General features: G+C 33.9%; 1 protein-coding gene across 3 annotated transcripts in view; it reads right to left on the reverse strand.

Annotated features, from left to right (window-relative positions):
• IREB2 (iron responsive element binding protein 2) overlaps window positions 1–22,450 on the reverse strand; it is a 48,868-nt gene that overhangs the window by 13,772 nt on the left and 12,646 nt on the right. For 2 of the 3 annotated variants that reach the window (XM_081549599.1, XM_081549598.1), the window contains exons 3-13: window positions 17,710–17,875; window positions 15,765–15,902; window positions 14,663–14,881; window positions 12,320–12,389; window positions 11,633–11,816; window positions 10,509–10,648; window positions 8,162–8,333; window positions 5,995–6,095; window positions 4,102–4,218; window positions 2,888–3,047; window positions 1,657–1,792 (exon numbers count right to left, since the gene is read on the reverse strand). In XM_081549599.1, coding sequence (XP_081405725.1) covers window positions 1,657–1,792; window positions 2,888–3,047; window positions 4,102–4,218; window positions 5,995–6,095; window positions 8,162–8,333; window positions 10,509–10,648; window positions 11,633–11,816; window positions 12,320–12,389; window positions 14,663–14,881; window positions 15,765–15,902; window positions 17,710–17,875 — 1,603 coding nt within the window. Of the gene's footprint in view, window positions 1–1,656; window positions 1,793–2,887; window positions 3,048–4,101; window positions 4,219–5,994; window positions 6,096–8,161; window positions 8,334–10,508; window positions 10,649–11,632; window positions 11,817–12,319; window positions 12,390–14,662; window positions 14,882–15,764; window positions 15,925–17,671; window positions 17,876–22,450 lie in introns of all 3 variants that reach the window. The other variant, XM_081549600.1, reaches the window with a different exon arrangement.

The following is a 22,450-nucleotide window of genomic DNA, read 5'->3' on the forward strand; positions in this document are numbered from 1 at the left end:
AAGAAGTGGCAGTCAGTTGGTGAGAGGTCAGGTGAATATGGCTGATGAGGCAAAACTTCATAGCCCTATTGGCTCAACTTTTGAAGCATGTGGCAGATGTTGTGGAGAACTGGGCCCTTTCTGTTGACCAACGCCAGCTGTAGGCATTGCAGTTTTCAGTACATCTTATTGATTTGCTGAGCATACTTCTCTGATGTAATGGTTTCACCAAGATTCAGCAAGCTGTAGTGGATCAGATGGGCAGCAAACTACTAGTGACCATGATCTTTTTATTCAGTGTAAGTTTGGCTTTAGGAAGTGCTTTGGAGCTTCTTCTTGGTCCAACCACTGAGCTGGGTGTCACTGGCTATTGTATAAAATCCACTTGTCGTCACATGTCATAATCTGATCAAGAAATGGTTCGCTGTTGTGTAGAATAAGAGAAGATGACCTTCAAAATGACAATTTTTTTGATTTGCAGTCAGCTCATGAGGTACCCGCGTGGCCTAGCTTTTTCACCTTTCCAATTTGCTTAAAATGATGAATGACTGTAGAATGGTCAATGTTGATTTTTTTGGCAACTTCTCATGTAGTTTTAAGAGGATCAGCTCCGATGACTTGCACTCAGTTGGTCACTGTCAACTTCCGACGGCCAGCCACTATGTTCCTCATCTTCAAGGCTCTCGTCTCCTTCACAAAACTTCTTGAACCATCAGTGCACTGTATGTTCATTAGCAGTTACTGGGCCAAATGCATTGTTGATACTGCAAGTTTTCTCCACTGCTTTATAATCATTTTGAATTTGAATAAGAAAATCGTTTGAATTTGTTTTTTGTCTAACATCATTTCCACAGTCCAAAATAAACATAAACAGCAAGTAATAAGTCATTAGAAAAAAAATGAAGCAAGAAATGTGCATTAAATAATGTATAACATAGCCATATTTAAGAAAGTACTCCAATATCCAATGGCAAATTTCAACAATGCAAAAATTGCAATTACGTTTGCACCAATAACTGAAAAACTGTAGGTATAATCCTCAAAATTACTTCCAGCTACTCGTCTAAACAAAGAAAAAAAACCTAAAACCTATCAGTTTTGCAAAAGAATTGATTTATGTAAGATAATATGTTCTATGATACACAGTGAAAACATTGCTAGCATAAATTATTTTTTTGAAGTGCTTAAGAAATGTAAGAAAAGTTATTTTCTGCAACGTTCAAGGACAACTTAACCTATGCTTAACGGATCAAATAATCTCACAAAACCACAATCAATACAATTTTACTCACTAATAATGCAACCTATAAGATTTCACTCAGTTCTGAAAACTGATCTACACGACTCACAGAAATTATGCAGTACTGTTACCATCCCTTATCCTGTCATTGTTACTTGTCATCATTGTTACTTGGCTTTACTTGTCTGTCTTGTGTTTCCATCCTTAAACTAGAGATCACATCTACTTCTTTGTAGCCAACACACTGCCTTGTTGACTAAATACGCTCAGTAAATGACTGCTGAGTGATATGGCCTCAAGGATCTTTGGGCAATGGCAAGGCAACAAGTAGAACCCTAAGCGTTTTTTCCTATCTTCTTTTTGCATATAAAAGGCCCTAACAAGTAGCTTCAATCACTGCTGAATACTAATATTAAAAAGTGGTAACCATCACTTACCCAAGCTTACTAAGATATGGTAATACTCCACTTGAACTGAGGTAATGTGTAACCATCCCACTGCCTGGAGATAAACTTGTTCTTATATAAGGTTTAACCTGTAGACCAGCTTCAACAGCTTTTTTAGCCAAAAGACCTGCAACAGTAAATAAACAATAATTTATTATGGCAAAGTTTCTCTCCCTCTCTCCCTCATATTAAAGTAGGAAGTAAGAAAGGGTTCATTTTACAGGTAACCTCCAATATAGGTTAGGGTAAAGTCTGAAATTCACAAAATTACTGTCATCCTGTCCATTTTATTCTACTGATTTATTTCATTTAAACAAAAGTTGTGGTAGATATACTAGTGCCTTTATGCTATAAATTGTTAAGATACAGTTGGATATCAAGGCCTCACGCACACAAATGGAAGAATATATAATAATATCATGTACACATATAATATATATACCATTAATGAACCATTTTAAATGCTATAATCATAATGAAGAAATGGCAATTTAACATTTATTATACTTGATTTTATAAAATTAGTGAACTATTCTATGTACATAGTTGATTTCATTTATATTCCTTGACGATAATCTTTTACTTCCTTTCTCTCTCAGTGGAATCTAGCACACTGCTATGGTAAATGTCTAGTAGATTATCAAGAGATTTGCTAATTAAATACACTTCTAAACTGATACAAAAAGCAGATACAGCCTTAAACTCAGATACATAAGTTACAATTTTGAAAATTTACCTTCCTTGTAATAAAAATAAAATTAATAACATAAGTCAATCTTAGGCTCCTTTAGACCTAATTAAAACCTCAGAAAAGCTCTCAAAACTCAAACCTAGAGGACTTCCCTGGTGGTCCAGTGGTTAAGAATCCAGCTGCCAATGCAGAAGACATGGGGTTAATCCCTGGTCCTGGAAGATTCCACATGCTGCAGGGCAACTAAGCCTGTGCACCACAACTACTCAGCCTGCACTCTAGAGACCAGGCTCCACAAGAGAAGCCACTGCAATGAGAAGCCTGAGCATTGCAACTAGAGTAGCCCCTGCTCACTGCAACTAGAGCAAGTCTGCATGCAACAATGAAGACCCAGCAAAAAAATAAATAAAAATTATAAAAAAAGAAAAGCATCTTCAAGAAAACAAAATCAAGACACCTATACTTATGCATAGTCTAGGAAACAGAATGTGAACGTAACAGAAAACTGTATGGATATAAACCACAACCTACCTGCAGCAAGCATGACAGATGGATTGCAATTATTGGTACAACTGATAACGGCGGCAATGACCACAGATCCGTGAGACAGCTTATATTCACTTCCTTCATAATGAATAGAGACGATATCATTTTGCTTTTCAGCTGCAATTTGGAAGCCTTTAAATCCAACCTACACAAATTTGCACATAAATATAAACTAAATATTCTTGATATGTATAGAAAAAAAAGATGGGTAGAAAATACAGCAGATCCTTGACATCTGATACATTCTGACTATTTGGGAGTGATGCTGAAGGTTCATGACTTTCAGTAGCTATAATTCAGTTGAAGCATGAATTTGAATAATCGTGACAGGAGTCTGGTGGTATTCCTAAGCTTTTATCTACTGAGTGAGTCTAGCCAACTACTCAGGACCCAGATTTTATCTGGCTTTGCGGTTCTTTATTCATTCCTAACTAACAGGAATTCTCAGAAGATGGTAAACATTTTTTCTTTGTTGAAAATGGCCTTGAAGATTTGCTTCAAAAGATCCTTATGTCTACAGGTGTGTAAAACAGATGAGGCAAGATGGTAATTGTTTCAGGGAGGTACATGGGAATTCATTACACTATTTTGTTCCACACACACAAAAAAGGGGAAGAAAATCAAGAAATTACAAAAGGCTCTGAAAATAAAGCCAGCTATTAGTTCTCAGAATAGAGAAAGTGACAAGATTAAAGCCGTGACTCTTAAGACAGAAAGTACAAACCCCAAAAGTCAAAGAGGTCACCTGGTATTCAGTTACTTTACCAGACTTAAGAGAGTCATTACAACAATATGGTAGTTTTTTCCTAGTCTGGGAAATCACAAAAAGTCTAGAGCACTGCTGCCCAACAGAACTTTCTGTGATGATATAAATATTCAACTGTTATTTGAATGTCCAATACAAGAGCCATAGCTACATGAAGCTGTTCAACTTAAATGAGGCTATAGTGACTAAGATACTCAGTTTTTAATTAATCGAAATTTTTATTTAAACATACCCAATCAACCTCTGGTCCTCACAGTGAATCTGGGAACAACTTCATGAGATGTCTGACTTACATTTTGGACAGAGGAAGAGTGAGCTGCTAGTGTGTGCCATAATATATAAAAATTTAGCAGTAGATTGAGTTCATAGATCATCCTGCTAGTTCCTGACTACTTACTTAGCACAAAGGGTACTGACAAATAAGGTAATCTACCTTTTCATTTAAGCAAGCTTGGAAATCACTTTTCATATCTGTCAAAGCAACTCTATCTTGAGGTCTTTTTGGACCACTGACAGATGGAACTATTGAATTCAGATTAATCTGGATCACCTAGGAAATGAGAAGAGGGAGAAAAGGAATTAGAATTCGTAAGTACAGATTCCAACTTGAGTACTACTTTCTGATGCAGAATGAGTATATTCATATTTGTTTTAATGTAATGTGGTTTAATGATGACATACACTCCTAAGAAATAAATACATTAAAATCTAATTTATGAAACATGTAAGAATTTGCTAAAAGACTAGTAGACCAGTATGCAAACTACCACAACACCAACTGTATAGTTTACATAAAATTTTTTGTTTCTCAAATGTTTTTACCCTCACAAAGGTTAACACTGTCTTCACAGATGCCTGATGATAAAGTTGATGCTTGTGCCAGCTGTCACTTTATTGCTTCTGATCTCCAAATTCATCCTTTGCCTACTCTGTGATAATATGGGTAGCCTTGGTAAACATTTTTCTGTTCTCAGCTTGCATGATGTTAAGTCTGGTCTACAGAGGGTGCTCGGGGGACACAGTAGAAAAAGGGGTTTGCTAATCCTGGTTCTAGTGTGTCTAGCTGGCCAGGCCCCTGCAGACCATGCTTTTATTTCTTGGTTTTTTTTTTTAAAAAGTCGTATTTTATAAAAAATCCCACCTCCCAGCTAGGTTTCTGTTTAATTTCTTCTGGTATTTCTACCATTTTCCAATATACATTTCATTTGGTATAATAAATTCAAATTAAGTTTCTCTTCACTATGGCTTTCATCATTATTTAACAGCCCTGTTTATTCTGGTTCATCACAACTGAAACATCTGCTTTTTTTACACCTTTGTTTCACGGACCCAGGTGATCCTAGTCTGTGCCTTTAGTATGTGAATTTCTCTTGAAATGAACATCCTGATGAATTTTAATTCTATTTATTATAATATGGTCAAGATTTTTAATAGGCAAATTTATCCCATTTCACTATACCACCAAAAATTTTCCTTTAATTATGTCTCTTTTAAAAATGTGGACAAAGCACTAGATTCAATAAACAGAGCAGAAAGGGACCAGAAAATAATCAACGAAGTTCAAAGATTTACCCAAATGTCCCACAAATTCAATTCCGATGGGTTCTATCCAACATTCAATATACCTATATATATTCACTAATTCACCTAACATGTTACTGAACATCTGCTATGTGCCAGGCACCTTTTCAGGAGCTAGGGATAGAGAGCCAAACAAAACAGGTGAAGCTCCTGTCCTCACGGAGCCTACTTGTATTCTGGCGAGGGAAAGACAGGCAAATTATACAATTTAATAGATACAAGCCATGAAGCAGGGATACAAGCTATAAACAAAAATAAAGCTAAGTGAGAAAATGGATTTCCCAACAAAAAAGAGCTTAACAATTAATCATACCAATGATAACACCAAGCTGATTTAGATCCCTGACACCCTGACACACTTTTAGAAAGTGAATTTTATTAAAACTTTCCTGCATGTAAATTCTACCTACTTCAATAGAATTTCCAACAGAGAAACATTTGCTTAGACTACAGATATCTTTAACATAAGTGTCTATCTTCCTGTTAAATAATAATAGTTATCATTTATTGAGTACTCACAATGGTCTTGAAACTATTATAATGAATTTGCATTTAACCTCTTAAGAATCCTATGAGGTAGATACTATCTTCATATTTCAGAGATGAGGAAACTGAGGCAAAGAAGCTAAAACAAGTACCCAGGGTTGCATAGCTGGTAAGTCTTAGAGCTGGGATTCAAACCCAGGAGGCTAGGCTCTAGAATTTACAGTCTTAATTACTATTAGGTGGGTTATTTTGTATATACCTGGGAATATTCAGGTTCTCCTGAATTATCTTGCTCATTTCGAAACAATTTCACAGCTTTAAGGTATGCTTCCATTGACTCGAGTTTGGCTTTGTCAAAACCTAAAAAGATGATTAAAACAACAAAAATCCTGTCAGGAATTTCTGAATCTTTGGGAATAAGGATGCTGAATTTCAATTATGAGTAAGAAACAAATGTTACTTATAACTAAGCACTCAGAAAAGATTTCTTTACAAATTGATAATATTCCAAATTGATAATAACAATAGCAAAAATTTTACTCTTCATGAAAACTCTACTTTATAAAATACATCTCAGAACCCCCTTTTAGAAGTTAACTCAATCACTTTGGTGGTCCAGTAGCTAAAACTCCATGCTTCCAATGCAGGGGGCCCAGGTGTGATCCCTGGTCAGGGAATTAGATCCCACACATTCCAAGTCAAGATCCTGCATGCTGAAGATCCAGCACAGCCAAACAAATAAATATTTTTAAAAAAGAGCTACTCATCACAGACAAGATAAAAAATACTGAGCCAGTTACATAATACTCACAAAAATATTGTTTGCAAGAGAAAAACCAGTAACGAAATTGAACATAATAAATTACTATCCACCATGAAAGATGAAATTCATTACTTTCCCTAAACAATAAACAACATTAGTGTACCAGTCAAAATGAAAGAATAAAGTAAATGAAAGAATAGTTTTAGAGAGCAGAAAGAGATTTAAGAAGATCTTCCAAAAATTAAAATAATTTAGATGTTAAGAATAAAAGCTTCCAATTAAACATACTGGTAGTTATCCATCAGCCTGATGTGAAGTAACTGTGGTAGATTTCATTTGCCAATTACTGCCACAACAGTTTATATCCCAAGATATATGTTCTCTTACAATGTGACAGAGGCAGAATATGTCCATTCCCCAAATGCAGGCAATGTGGTTTCTAGCTGGCTAATGCTCCCTCTTCCTCCCTCTCAACCCTCCTCTCTCAGGTTACTCACCCCTGAAAAGCCACCATGTGGGAAACAGCCCAGATCACACGCAGAAGCCACATATGGGTGTTCTGGCTGACAGTCCCGGCCAAGTTACCAGCTGACAGCTAGCATTCACTGCCAGACATGCAAGTGAACAAGCCTTCAGGATTCCTGGCCCTGGCTTTTTAAGTCTTACAGTTGAGGCTCCAGACATCATGAAGCAGAGACAAGCCATCCTGGCTGTGCCCCTGTCTGAATTACTGACCCACTATTACTGAAACTATGCAGTAATAAATGATTATTGCTGTTTTAAGCCACTAGTTTTAGGACAATTTGTTACTCAGTGATAGTCATTACTACATTAACTCATATTAATGAGAAGAATGAGGCATTTCTCTCTGGAACCATTCTACAACCCGAAGTACAGTTTAGAGAAAACTCTGCATTATACAAGGACCATTCCCTCCAAGGTTTCAAATGACCAGCCACCCATTTTGCCATTTGATTCAAAACTTAAAATCCACCCCCGAACTGAATACTAGAACATATCTCCCCAATATACTTATGATTAGAGATTAGTATCAATAGTTTAGCAATGACCTCTTGAAAAATAAAGAGACTGACTTTTAAAGAACAGGGGTCTTATAAAACCAACACATTCTTGTTTTGTACATATTTTCTATATTAAATGGTCAACAGAAGAGTGGTCAAAGTTCCCGGTCAATTAGGCTACAATACGAATTTGGAACCTGTAACCCTATGCTGTTTTTCACAAAATTAAGTGCTGCTTATTCTTTAGAGAGAGCACTGGTTCTCAAATAATCTTGTCTTGTGACTCCTCTCTTCCTGGATGTAGAAGACAACAACGGTGAATGTGGGAAAGCATGACTTTCATTAAACTGCAACATCTGATCACTAACAGGGTGGAGGTATCCATTATTACGGGGGAAAAGTGAAGCAAAGAGCAGCAGTTTGAATAATTTCTCTATATTGTTTTAAATGGGTCACAGTGGACTAGAGTTTCAGGACACAACACTCTTTAAGCACATCTGATGCAGTTTATTTCAAACTTGCTATTTCAAAATAAGATATGAATATCAAATAACATGTACAAGGTAGTAATTTATTGTAAAATATTTCAGACAGATACACTGGAAATGTAACACATTTATCCTAGTGATCTTACATCTTACCTGTATGTTCTAAATGTTTTAATGTCACATTGTCAACAGGGAAAAAGCTGAGGATAGCACCATATTCTGGACACATGTTTGCTACTGTAGTTCGATCTACTATAGATAATTGTGAAACTCCACTTCCAAAAAACTCAACAAACTTTCCAGCCACTCCTACTTGCCTGAGATGCTATACAGAGATAGACAGAAACACATACAAAATTAGCATGGATTCTCTGAAAACCATAAAATATAATTTTTAACCCATTACTAGTGACAGTGAAGGAAAGAGGTCCTCTGTTATTTTTATGAAACATCAACTCTGGTTTCCCAGCTAAAGGCAAATAGTCAATGGAAGAGTGGTCCAAAGTTACTAGTAGGATAAAAAAGGGCTTGAAAATTCAAAATGTTTCTGAAATCAGGGTATACCATAGACTCTACTATATATCTGCTAACTGTAAGTCTTCTTTTTTTCTTAGCAGCACACAAAACAATAGTTCTTCTAGCCAATGAAGGCATCTTAGATTTAGTGAAATATTAATATACTGATGAAACTGTGTATTTAAACTTTAAAAATTACATACTGCTATAAAGATTCTTCAAATTCCAAGAACTAGTCCAAATATTTACAGCATCATTAATTATAGGTAAATTTCATTTTGATAGAATTTAATATGTGGCTTCAAACTTAATTCCTTCTAAAATTATTTTTCTTATTACCAAGTAACCAAAACAGCTACCTGCCTTTTCTGAATTGTAAAATGGTTGCAGAATGGTATAGGGAGTGTGCCCAGGACAATGACCAAGTACGAAACAACATTCAATCTATGAATAATATTAAGTTCTAACATTTTAGAAGTGCTGCGGATCATTTAATCCTAACCTTTTTTATAGATGCAGAAACTCAACTCTAAAAAGAAAGATGTTTATTTTCACTGTTTTATTTTTGATGATAAGAGCAATATAGATTAGAAATACCAAATCAAATGCTGCTTTCACCAAATTAATGAGGTATCACAATATACATTTTGAAAAACAATGATTAATTCTATAAAGATATGACTAGAACAGGACCTCAAAAAAGGGACAAAATATTCAAAAAGGTACACACATATATAGATTTGACTTTTATTATCAATAAGCAAAAATGTCTAAAGTAGATGTATAACACTGTTAAGAAAAAATATAGCCAGAGGACTCTAAAAAGCAGCATTACTTTTCAGGATATGTGATGGAAAAGAATTGATTTTTCTAAAAACATAATGGGCTATTCCTTTCCTTCAGGAATAATCCTTCAATTCTCAAATTTAACTTCTTGATCTTTTGTTACCATACACTGAATCAATCATTTCTGCAAGATGTCAATTTTTCTCTAATTAGGGAAGAAGGATCAATAGTAAATGGTGAGAAGGAGGCAATACCGTTTTCTTTCCCTGCGGAGTATTCTAAAAGCCTTCAGCCCAGAAATCTAACCAAAAATGCTGAGACTCTGGGCTCCAAATATGAATTATATGTGGAACATTTGCCAGGTTCCTTCATTTAATGAAATGGGACTTAATCATAACAATAAAGTTAGTGAAAATGAAATTTAGGGTGGAGAGTTACAAATTATTGTCTTTAGGAAACCCTAGATTACATGTATTAAATGCATGCAGCCAACATTTTAAAAATTCAGAGAAAAAGTTTCTATATAATATTTTAGTTTCTTTTTATATTGAAATACAGTCGATTTATAATGTGTTAGTTTCAGGTGTACAGCAAAGAGACTTTTAGATATGTTAAAACAGTCAATAGAAAAATTTGACACCACCACACTTTTACCCATAGTTTTTATTACTATCTAATACAGTAATTGTTTCCAGAAGACAAATGATTCAATTTAATATTAAAGGAGATGCAATTAGACATTTCCTAAGTGTGATTTTTTTAAAATTCAGGTAGGCAACAAGTATTTACTGAGGCAGTAAGGCATAATGGTTAAGAGCAGGGACTTAAGGACCTGACTGCCTGGATTAGAATTCTTGTTCTATACTTAATATTCAATCCTATGACCCTCTGGTTAAGTCACTAAACCTTACCGTGTCTCAGAATTAAAATGAGGATAGTAACAGTACCAATCTCATAGGCTTATAATGAAGAATAAATGAGTTAACACTTCAAGGGAACAATGACACAACAAACTGCTTTGTACTTAGCAGTATAAAGTATTATTACTATGATGATAACTACGATGACAAAGCTAATACCACCACCAGAGTGCTGAGGATGAGGTGATAAACTGAAATACCTGCTCTCTTGGGGCTCTTCTACTTAGAAAACAAAATCATGTCCACTGAGTTATACAGCTAGTAAAATTTTAGCTTACCTTTGTAATGCCAAGAACAACATCTATGGATGTAACAAAAGGATTTGATGAACCAGTTAATTCACATCCAACCACCTCTGGTAAAGTAAGAGAAACCGGCAGGCCAAGCATAACTGCTTCTGTTTCAATACCTCCAACCCCTAATGTAATAAACACAGGTATATGAGTATAGTGCATTTAAAGATAAGTTATTTTTTCAACATCTAAATCTCTAGTGTCTCATGAGTTTGTCTTAACACAGTATCTTACACAGAATTGCTATAATGCTATCAGTGTAGATATGAAACTCAAGTCTTCTCAAAAGAATGACTTCACTCACAAGGTTGAAAAAATTTTATTTTTACCATTATTTTAAATTCAGAAAACACTTAGTATCTACAATGCTAGGAACTGTACTATGCTCAAGATACAGATATGAATAGAACCCAGCCCGTCAACCTCAAGAAGCTAAAAGCCAACAATTTAAAAACCCTGTAAAAGAGTAAATGCACTCTGAAAGAGGGAACAGCTGGCACAAAGCCATGAGGTGTAAGAGCACAGCCTATTTAGGGAAATAAACAAGCCTTTAAGATGTGTTTGGGTAAATGGCTAGGGGCACCATTGCCATTTACCCAAGAATCCTATAAAAAACGTGAAGAAATTTGGATTTATAAAGAAGGCCAGGAAAAGCCACTTGAAGGACTTTAAACAAAGGAGTAACCACATCACCTTCATAGACATCATCTTCATTAGAAAAGTCAAAGTGTTTGTCGCTCAGTCCTGTCTGGCTCTTTGCAACCCCTTGGACTGTAGCCCACAAGGCTCCTCTGGCCATGGAATTCTCTAGGCAAGGATACTGGAGTGGGTTGCCATTCCTTTCTCCAGGGGATCTTACCAACCATTGTCACTAATCACTCCACAAATGGTAGTGCTATGCTGGTCACAGAGCACATTTCTTTTCATAAATTCTCTCTTACGCCACAATGTCCACAAACACCTGAATTTAGATTTAATTTTTGTTGTTAACTGTTATAGGTGAAAAAACAGCCTCAAATAGGCTATAAAGACTCTGCTATTTACATTTTTTCATAATGTTCCTGACATCCTCTCTCAAAAGAATTAAATGTATTTAGTCATTTACTTACCCCACCCCAGAATCCCCAAACCATTCACCATGGTTATATGAGAATCTGTGCCAACAACACTGTCTGGGAAGAGGAGGTCCTTCTCTTCAAAAACCACTCTCGACAAATACTCTAAGTTTACTTGATGAGCCATTCCGGTTCCAGGAGGGATTACAGCCACATTCTTAAAAACTCTTGAACTCCACTATATTTTATTCAAATTTAAGAAATCAACTGTTAGCATATATCTGAATTCGGTTCACAATTAACATATAAATAAATATTGACACGGAAAATATTTTACCAATGTTCATTATGGTCAAAGTTTACAATACATAAAAACAAATATGTAGATACCAAACCTACATGTATTCATTTTGTAGACTGTTCAAACAAAATTAAGTCAAAGAATAATGTTCTAACAGTCCAGATAAACAGTAGCTTTCAACTATGTTCCAAGGATTCTCAGGGATAGAAAAAGGGGAAGGCTCAAGTAGAAGACTCTGCAGGCTCACCTGAACTAGAGCCACTGTTTTTAATATTTTATTATATACTAGGGTTTCTGATTAAGATTTTATTTGAAGGAAAAAAGTAAAAAAGGGTTCTACTGCTAATATTTAAAAATTTCTGGTCTAAAGATATAAAAAAATTGTACCTTTCAATATTTTATAAACTTCTATTAACAAAATTTCCCCAAATCATTTATACCTTGAAAAATTGAAGTCTCTCTCGATTTCTGCCAAATTCTACTTCTTGATTTTTTAATACTGTTTCAGGTCTAAAAAGAAGAAAAACTGGTATTACATGTATGTATTACAGAAAAGAGTTGTCTTGTTTCTAAGTCTTCATTCTTATGCACTTACATACAATCATTTTTTAAAAATTCTAGAAATAGTAATTTACTAGACTTTTCAGAATCAGTTATTTTCTTTTCAACAATGAAGTTCTGCTTTAAATAAGACCAGAAAGCTATTGCAAGGACTTAATATTTAAGCCACATCCATACCAGTGTCCCAAACTGTACTTAATATGCATCATTGTGAAATTTGGCTAAAATATTAAAAGTAGCATGGTAAGGTTTGTTGGATTTTCTAGTGCAAAGAAAAAGGAGAGTAGTTACCAAGCATGTATGTTTTCACTCACTTGACTCTTATGTCACTTTAACTAGGAGATGATTGTTGATAATCACTATGTGGCAGTGGCAAACAACATCATTTTATAAGTTTAAAAAGAGTTTTGGGCAAAAATCTTGTATTCATTCCACCCCAAATGGAAGGCTCTACTTTATGTAAAGTTGTAGTTTACTTTATATGGATTATTTTACATACATTATTTAAACTAGGAGATAAAAACAATTCACTGCCAAGCAGTAAACATACTGCCATTTTTTGGAAGCTATTTTTATCTAATGGATATTAAAAAAAAAAAGATTTCTAACAGCTTTAAGTTGTTTATTTCATCTGCCAGCTGGTGATTTAAGTGTTGACGAGAATATCAATATAACCTAAATTATACATGTCCTCCAGGGTCCAGATAATTATAGTTGTTTAATTGTCAACTTTTTTTAAAACAAAGATTAATAATTCATTGCTGAGTGATCATCTGAAGCCATAGCACATCTTAATGAGATTTTTCTTAGGACCTCAGGGAACAAAGCTTTCTAGAGCCACTCCAATTATTTTACCTTTCCATCGTACATGAAAGCTACAAAGTACTATACAAACATTTATTAGCTCATAACCTGACTCCAAATTAAGCAGTGATTTCAAGTGCCAGATGTATGCTCTGAACTCTCTATCCCTCCATTTTTTGAGTCTATAATTAATACTTCATTGATGCATTAAAGCACATGAAAAGAGTTACTATTTTCATACAGCCAGAAACAATATCTAGTCTTAATATTTTGCAATTTAGAGTCAAAATTAAACAGAAATGTTATACCAGATTGGATTTTTAGAAATAAAAACATACTACCTTAGGACTTCATACCATTTATAAAAAGATAACCAAGAATAAAATCAATGATTTTTTAAATCAATAAATTTTCCTTTTCAGAAAATTAATTTCTAAACAAGAGATATCAATCTCAAAAGTTCAACAAGTCCCTAAAAAACCAGGACAATAGGTAAGAGGGATAGAGTACTTACATAGAACTGACATAGCAAAGGACCCAAAGATTATACTCAATTCTTAGGAAGAGCACCTGAAGTCACTTATAACCCAAGATTTTATAGCAATACTGAGCACAAAACTGAGAACCACCTAGAACTTGAAAGATCTAGTTTAGAGACAAATGACTTAATGTTACTATTTGGCACTTATGATGAAATATGTGTTCATAATATCCTTAACCTATACCTTAAATTTGCTAAATTTTTTAAACCTGAGAAAGTCTAAGTTATTTTTAACTAACCTTTAAAAGATTTGACAGTATAATAACAATGGGACAAACAACATAACTCTCTTTATAAGACTTTGGAAACTTTATAGTATATGAAAACACATCATAGAGCTTTTATTACTTTGAAAAAATTACATAGTAGGAAATTTAACCAACTCTTAAGAATAGGATTCTTTTCCAGGCTGGTTTACTACTTTCCATGGTACCATTTAGGAAACTGCTTATCTAAAACAGCTCATTAAGTCTGTGACATGTGATAATGATAATATTCTTAATACAGAGGTCCCAATGCAATAAGAAAGAATAAGAAATCTCCTAGAAGGAAAATAAAGCTAAAAATATAAGTAGGGATTTCTACAAAAGAAATGTGAATGAATGGTATAAATTCACTAAAATAAAAAACTCAGTTTAAGATATTTCTCTGCCTACATTAGTAACAAAAATTAAATATATTTATAGAAAATTCTTAAAGTTTTCTTCTGAAGAAACAGAAATACATTATGGTATTTGCAGACTACCATTTTAATTATCTATGTTTCTTTCAGTACAACAGGAAGCACAATAAATATGAAGCAATGTAACTGGAATTAGGAGAAGGAGAACTGAAAAATAACTTGGCACTAACAAATATTTTTAAAAACATCTCATACTCAGGCACTGGTTGCAAATGAAAAGGACATAGGATAGGTGTGTTTTCAATCTGCGAAGAAAATTTTCCTGAGTTTCGGCCTAGTTCTCCAGAATCACACGATCCTCGGCAGGTAGTCTGGCCTCTGCAGGGAAGCTTCTTAGGCTGTGCTCTAAGTGGAGAGAGCTTTCCTGCTCTCTGTAGATCACCACCTCCAGGATTTGGAGCATTCTGTATTGCACTATCATTCCAAAAAAAGGAGACAAAATAAAACCATTTAAAAGTGACAGAAATTTAGCTCTTCAAAAAGCATACACCAGCAATGCTATCTGGAAGAACAACTGAATGTTATTCAAAGGTTAAAGTATCATTTACATCAGGTTTCAAAAGTAAATCTCAGATTACAAAAAGAAGGAGGGGAGTTAATTTATGACGATTAAAAAAATAATTCTAAGTGCCCATTAAAATCATTTTCCTACAATAACTTCTGGCAAGTAGCAAAATTGATCTTTTCCCCCATCTAACAACTTAAAAGAAGCTCAGAGCCAGAGTTTAACCTACAGCAAAAGCTTTAATAAACTGCCTTATTCCATTACTCCAGGGAAACTAAGCAAGCTGGCGCATGAAAACAGAATCATGTTTTCTCTAGTTTGATTCTGGTCACAAGGATCATTCAAATATAAGAAAATTTGTTTCAGTGGAAGGAAAATACGACGGTAGTAAGCTCAGTGTTTCCAATCACCAATTTAATATAATTAAAGACATCCATGGCTCATATCTTTAGAGTCTCTCTGGAAGGGAAATTAAAAAAAAAGGAAATGAAGGCTTTATTCAGATACTCACTCTGAAAAGCAGGTTCTAGGCTTATACATTTCTATAAAAATGGCAGCAAAATATACAAATAGGAAAATCACTTTAAACTCAGACTTAGTTAAACAAAAATTTCACCAATACAGCAATTTTCACCAGTTTTTTTTTTTGGTATATTAGTCAGTACTAACTGTTGCAAACTTTACTCTGGCACAAATTATCTCTATTTCCTTTCCTCTTTACCATATACTCCTAGTGGACTGGCTGGCAGTCAACTTGCATGTCTGTTTTTATAAATATCCGTATTAAAGTACCATTTGTTGAAGTCAATTTGCAAGGAATGGTCAACCGTGAGATCTGTCGGACAGGCAGGATGGACTTTCTTAGGGTCACCTCCAAGAGTTTTCACTGCCTCCCTCATAGCAGCAAAATCCACCATTGCTGGTATTCCACTAAAAAATAAAGAACAATTAACTTCTAAGTTTTCTTTTATAGATGCTCAAGTGAGCATCTTTTATAGATGCTCGATGCATTTATTCATTTTTAAATTTAAAAAGTATCCCTTTTTAGTTTGCATTCATGTTTGATAATGTATCCAAAGTTATATGTAGCCTAGTTTAATGAGAATATTAAATATTATCTGAGAACCTGAGTGCTAAAAGGTAATGTGCCAAAGATAATACAACAGATGATTCTTAGAGGCACAAAGAACTTCAAGGAAACTGCTGATGGAGTCCTTTTTCTTGTCTTAAATTTTAAGATACCCCGTTCCTTTTCCCCAGCTCCAGCCCCTTCACTCCCAGTGCCTTGTCTTCAAAGTTATTCACTAAATATAGGAATCTATAGATAGATCTATATCTGCATACATATCTCCAGCCAACTATATAACAAGCATTTACCAAATGACTTTGAGGTGCTAGACACCAATGGTACAAGGCTAAATAAATAAGGGAGAGTAACTGTTCTTAAGGAATTTGTAGGAAAGATACAGTAGCAATTGCAGAAGAGTATCGTAAGTACTACAGTAGCAGCATACACAGGGTACACAGAGAAGTAGCATACTAACCAGATATAGGTGAGTGGGTAAAGAAAATGTTCTTATTTGTCTAGCTAACTCCTACGCCACCTTCAAAACTCAGCTAATGGTTAAGTCATCCAATAAATAATCCTTGGACACTCAAATTAGGTAAAGTCTTTCAAGCTATGGTAAAGACTTTAGATTTTATTCTAAGTGTGATGGAAGCCAACTGGAGAATGGAGGAATGATATGACCTTTATCAACATTTTTTAACCAAGTCACTTCATCTACTGCGAAAAGATAAAACTATCCATTCCAAGTGTGGAGGCAGGGATACCTATTCAGGGACTATTATAGTCATAGTTCAGGTAAGTGAGAATGGGGTTAGAATCAGGACAACAGAGGTGGAGATGGTAAAAAGCATTTGGATTCAGGACACGTGTACTTCAAAGGTAGGGCTCACAGAATCTGCTGATAGACTGGATTATGTATGAAGGAAAGAGAGGAAGCAAGGTTAACTTCTAGATTTTTGCTCTAAACAGCATCATTCACTATGATAGAAAAAACTTGAGAAGGAGTAAGTGAGGGCCTGGGCAATGAAGTTTAGGATATATTAAGTCTGAGAAGCCTATTGGTTATGACAAGTAGCCTATTGGGATGACAAGTAGGCAGTTAGGTACAAGTAGTTTTTAAAATAAATGGCTACAGGAAAACAAGCATCTAATTTTTTGAAAAAACTTTTTATTTAGCATTGGAATATAGCCAACTAACAATGGGGTGAACAGTGAAGGGATATATACATATATCTATATATATCCATTCTCCCCCAAACTTCCCTCATCCAGGTTACACACAACACTGGGCAGAGTTCCATGTGCTATACAGTAGGTCCTTATTGATTACCCATTTCAAATATGGCAGTGTGCACATGTCCATCCCAAACTCACTATCTCTTCCCCTCAGCAACCGTAAGTTTGTTCTCTAAGTCTGTTGAGTCTGCTTCTAAGTTCATTTGTATCATTTCTTTTTAGATTCTATTTATAAGGGATGTCATATGATATTTCTTCTGCTCCGTCTGACTTACTTCACAAGTGCCTAATTTTTAACAAATTGCTTTAGTTTAGAAAAGGGAAAGTTTAAAATTTATAAACTAAGGTTCACAATTAAGAGCCATCTGGGAGTATGATTCTAGAAAGAAAACACTCTGAAAATTCATCATGAAAAATAAACCTACTACTCACGTAAAATCTTGAAGAAGAACACGGGCAGGGAAAAAGGGCACTTCAACATTGCTTTGTTTGGTTTTCCAGTCTAAAATGTTCATAACATCTTCCTTTTTCATTAAAAAGCCATCACAATTTCGCACAGCAGCTTCCAAGAGGACCCGTATTGAGTAAGGCAGAACATCTGATTCAAGAGAAAATATTACTATTAATAAGGGAATAATCTTAACTACATATTGTAAAAATTATAATAGCAAAATGTCAGATAAAGACACAAATGTATTGTTTCTCAATTAAAAAAATTTTAATCTAGTCAATAAGAAATAAGGATTTGCTATAGAGCACGGGGAATTATATTCAATATCACATAATAAACTACAATGGAATATAATCTAAACATATATATAACTGAATCACTCTGTGTATACCTGAAACCAACAAAATACTGGAAACCAACTATACTTCAACATAAAAAAAATTTTTAGTCCAGTAAACAGGAAATGAAACACCATTCTTGTTAATATGAGGCTTTCTATAATTTGACTTTCCTGTATGTAAGCTGAGGCCATGAAAAAGCTGAGATAAAGCCTTCACCTATACTTTAATAAAATAACTGAAAAATTAATTAAAGAAAAACTTTACACAAGAGCTGCACTAACTTGGGCATATAAGATTGACAAATACTTAAATTCAGGAAAGACACAGAAAAACTGAAAAGCACAGATAATTAGAATACAATAATGAAAACATTCCTATTATGTTAAAAAATGGTTAACTAGTTTGTAATAAATTTAAAAGAATCTTCATCAAAAATAGTTAAGGTTTAAAAATAAATCAGGGTGCTTAGGTGAGCAAAATTCATTTCATGAAAATTGTCATTTAACTCTTGATTACTAGTTTAAGGATACAATAGAGAAATACATTTCAATATTTAAAAAATTTTTGATCATATTAAATTCTCACACCAGATTTTGCCACATGAAAGTATTTCGTTAGGACTGAAAGACTGAATCAGTATGAAATGAAGGAATTATGCTAAGTCACAGTAACCCACACAATAGATTACTATGCAGCTGTTTAAAGGAATGATCTCTAAATGCTAAGAAGTGATCTCCAGACTATATCATTAAGAGAAAATTAATGCAAAACCATGTTTATAATATATACCTTTACAGTAAGAGTAAAAAAGCAAGTATAAGAATATGATTATATTAAATATAAAATTAAAATTATAAAATTTTTAATGTATTATATATAATTTAAAATATTATATATTAAAAATATAATAATGTACATCCTGCCCCAGAAAGAACAATGAAAACATAAATTTAAAAAACTCAGTATATATTCCACACAGTATTTTGGTTCCATCTACCTAGCCGGACATATACTAGGGGCAAAAAGATCCACAAAGAAAACAAATTATATTCAGTCATTAGTATTGGTATCTGCAATTTTGAAATTCTCATATATATGAGAAGAAAGTAAAAAGTTACTTTCTTTTTACCATTGTTACTATGGCTGGGAACCAAGATTTAAGAGTAATGACACAAGTGTAAAATCAGAGTAGCTAAGAGTCGGACACGACTGAGCGACTGAACTGAAGTTAAAAAAAAAAAAAAGAAAAAGCCTTACATTTTAATTTATACCATCAGTACAAACTCATGATTTTTTCTTGAAAAAGAACATGTACTGCTTATCTCTCATCAATGAAAATGCCTAAAATGATGACAATCCAATAGTAATGAACCGCTAGCAACTCAGCCTGCTGTTTCTAAATACCATTTCCCATTAAAAAAAAAAAAAGAGTTCCTTGAAGAAATGATTGGTTCCATACTTGGGAAAGGACATGCACAAAGTGAGCCTGGAGCATTTGGTGTCAGAAACCAAAGAAGTTATCAAAAACTAACAGGGACACTAATGGGTCAATCGGAGCAATAAAATGAGTGATGACTGTAATACATTAAAATAGATCAAATATACAAATTGCCCGTAGTTCATAATGACTCTTGCTACAGAGCATACTCTGAAAACTGACAAAGAGGGGAAAATAAATCACTAACCCCATCTTTCCTGATTTCAAGTAACAAAATAGTTAAGAAGAGAAAGTTTCTTGTAACAGAAGAATTACAGCTAATAAATGTAGAAGGGCAGTGATATAATTAGAAAAATCACCAATGTGAAGCATCTAACAAAATAATGGATCTATACAAGGATCATAAGTGGATGATAAAATCATGAGGTGATATATGAATGGGGAACTTACAATGGATGGATCAAGCTGAGAACAACTATACCCAACTCAGCATCATCAAAAGTAGGACATTATAGACATTAAATGCCTCTTGACTTAACAAGAAATACAAGCCCAACTATGAAATATTCTTTGCAAAAATAATACAAACATAAATAAGCCTGAATCTAATCAAACATCCAGTTACCAAGAAATATGGGAAACAGTACAACAATAAAATGAAACCATGAAGAAGCAATCAAATCTACAATGTAGTACATTCTACAGAACAAAGAACCTGTTTTTTGTTTGTTTTTTTTTTTCAACATAAAACTGGCATGGAAAAAGGAGAGAGGATGAACATTTTGATTAAAAGAGATTTAAGAAACACAAAGATCAAATGCTATGTGTGGATCCTATTTGGATACTGTGTGAATAAACCAACATTTATATATTTCTTATATAAATATATAAGAATATATTTATACAGTTATATGAGAATATATTTATACCAGGGAATTCACATTAAACCAGAGAAATGTGAATATGGACTGAGTTTTAGGGCATAGTAAAGAACTACCGTCAATTTTGTTACAAGTCCTTTTGTACATCAGAGATATATACTGGAGTATGTTTACAGATTTTAAAAAATAGTGGAATATTTGAAAGGAAAGATTGACAAAGTTGACAACTGACTGACAAACACATGGTGGTTATTACACTAGTCTCTCCCTACTTTCATGCTTGAAAATTTTAACACACATTAAAGCATAATAAAGCTGTTAGTAAAGAGGATAAAGGACTACATAATCAGCAATACTAAATTAAAAGCCACTACTTGCTATCTGCAATAGGTATGACTTTTGGAAAGTGACTCAAATTGACGCATTTTCTCATTTAAAATGGGAATGCCAGCTACACAGCAGATGTGAAGAATATCTTACTTCATCATCTATCTAGGACATGTAAAACCCTCAAACAAACATATGACAAATACTAAGTACTTAACAAATATTCATTTCCATTCTTACCTCAATCAAAAATAATAAAGCCCCCCCCAAACCAAGAGGAATTACAGAGGGGACATTGTTACAATAGAACATGTGGAAATAACAATAAGTAAAATATTATCACAGAAGCCAACACAAAAAAATTAACTTTGGTTAATTATTCTGGAAAAATAATCTCCTCAGGAATTTCTTTACTTCTGTTTCAAGTATCTTCATAAAAAGCATTTTGTCAGATTACTAGAAAAATATGGTAAAATAAACATCAGTAATTATCTCCACTCTCTCCTGAAATCCACTAGGGTTAACAGTAAAGAAATTAAGTTATAAACCCACAAGAACAAAGAAACAGAAGCAAAGCTAAAATAGTCCTTAATTGACTGGTACTGGACTGAGCAGAACAGAGAAAGCTGAAACTAAATGCCCACAAAAGGAAAAGGTAATCAGAAACAAAGACTAGGAATCAGGATAGCCTGCAATAAAAGAGGAATGTGAAAAACTAGAAGGCAATGTAACAATGCCTTCAAAATCCCAAGTGAAAATAACTTTCAGCCTAGAAATCTGTAAATAGGTAAACTATCAATTAATTAGGCAAGGTCTCTGTACAGCACAGGAAACTCTGCTCAGTGTTATGTGGCAGCCTGGATGGGAGGGGAATTTGGGGGAGAATGGATACATGTCTGTTGCTGTCCACCTGAAACTATCACAACATTATTAATCAGCTACACATACTCCAATACAAAATAAAAAGTTTTAAAAAAGAAAAAAGCCAAGCAGTGAGAAATTAAAAAAAAAATTAGTCAAGTTCTCAAAAACGTACTTCTCAGGCACCCTTTTGTAGGAAGCTATCAGGATATGGGCTATAAAATAAAGAAGTGGAGAATAAAAAATCATGAAATCTAGGAAACAAGTCTAACATAGGAAAGAGCAGAGACTCTTCATAGGCAACACTGTAAGTAAGCCAGAGTGTGGTCAGCCTCAAATGCGGCAGAAAATGAAGTCCAGAAGGTATGCTGCCAAGAGATGGGGAAAAAAATTAACTGATAGATTACTTGGTTATACCAGGAGTTTAGTTCTTCTGGAGAGCATGGAGATGAATTATTGATAAGGACACAGAAAACTAAGTAAACAAAAAAGGACAATCATTAATTCCAGAAAAAAAAATATACAAAGTTGTAGCAGAAACGAGATGCAATCATCATTTACTACATGGACTGGTTGAGAATATTTATAGTTACAAGTACTGAATATTGTTTTAACCTAAATTATAACTATACTAGGAAGAGGTACATGGTATATATGCAGAAGAAGAAAAGTGCCAAATTCTCATTTTCCACAGTAAAAAGTTAGTAAAGTCTAAAGCTGAAAGATCAAGAAACAGCTGTATAAGCAAGGGTAAAATTTAATAATATGGAGAAAATTATTAAAAGAAATGACCAAAAGAATTAAAAATAGTATTCTCTGCAGAATAAAAATTTGGGGCAGAGCTACTCTTTTGGTTATTTCAGTGGTCTTATTG

Source organism: Giraffa tippelskirchi, chromosome 12, assembly GCF_054371585.1.
Source record: "Giraffa tippelskirchi isolate mGirTip1 chromosome 12, T2T-mGirTip1v1.2.pri, whole genome shotgun sequence".
NCBI classification, from domain to species: domain Eukaryota; kingdom Metazoa; phylum Chordata; class Mammalia; order Artiodactyla; family Giraffidae; genus Giraffa; species Giraffa tippelskirchi.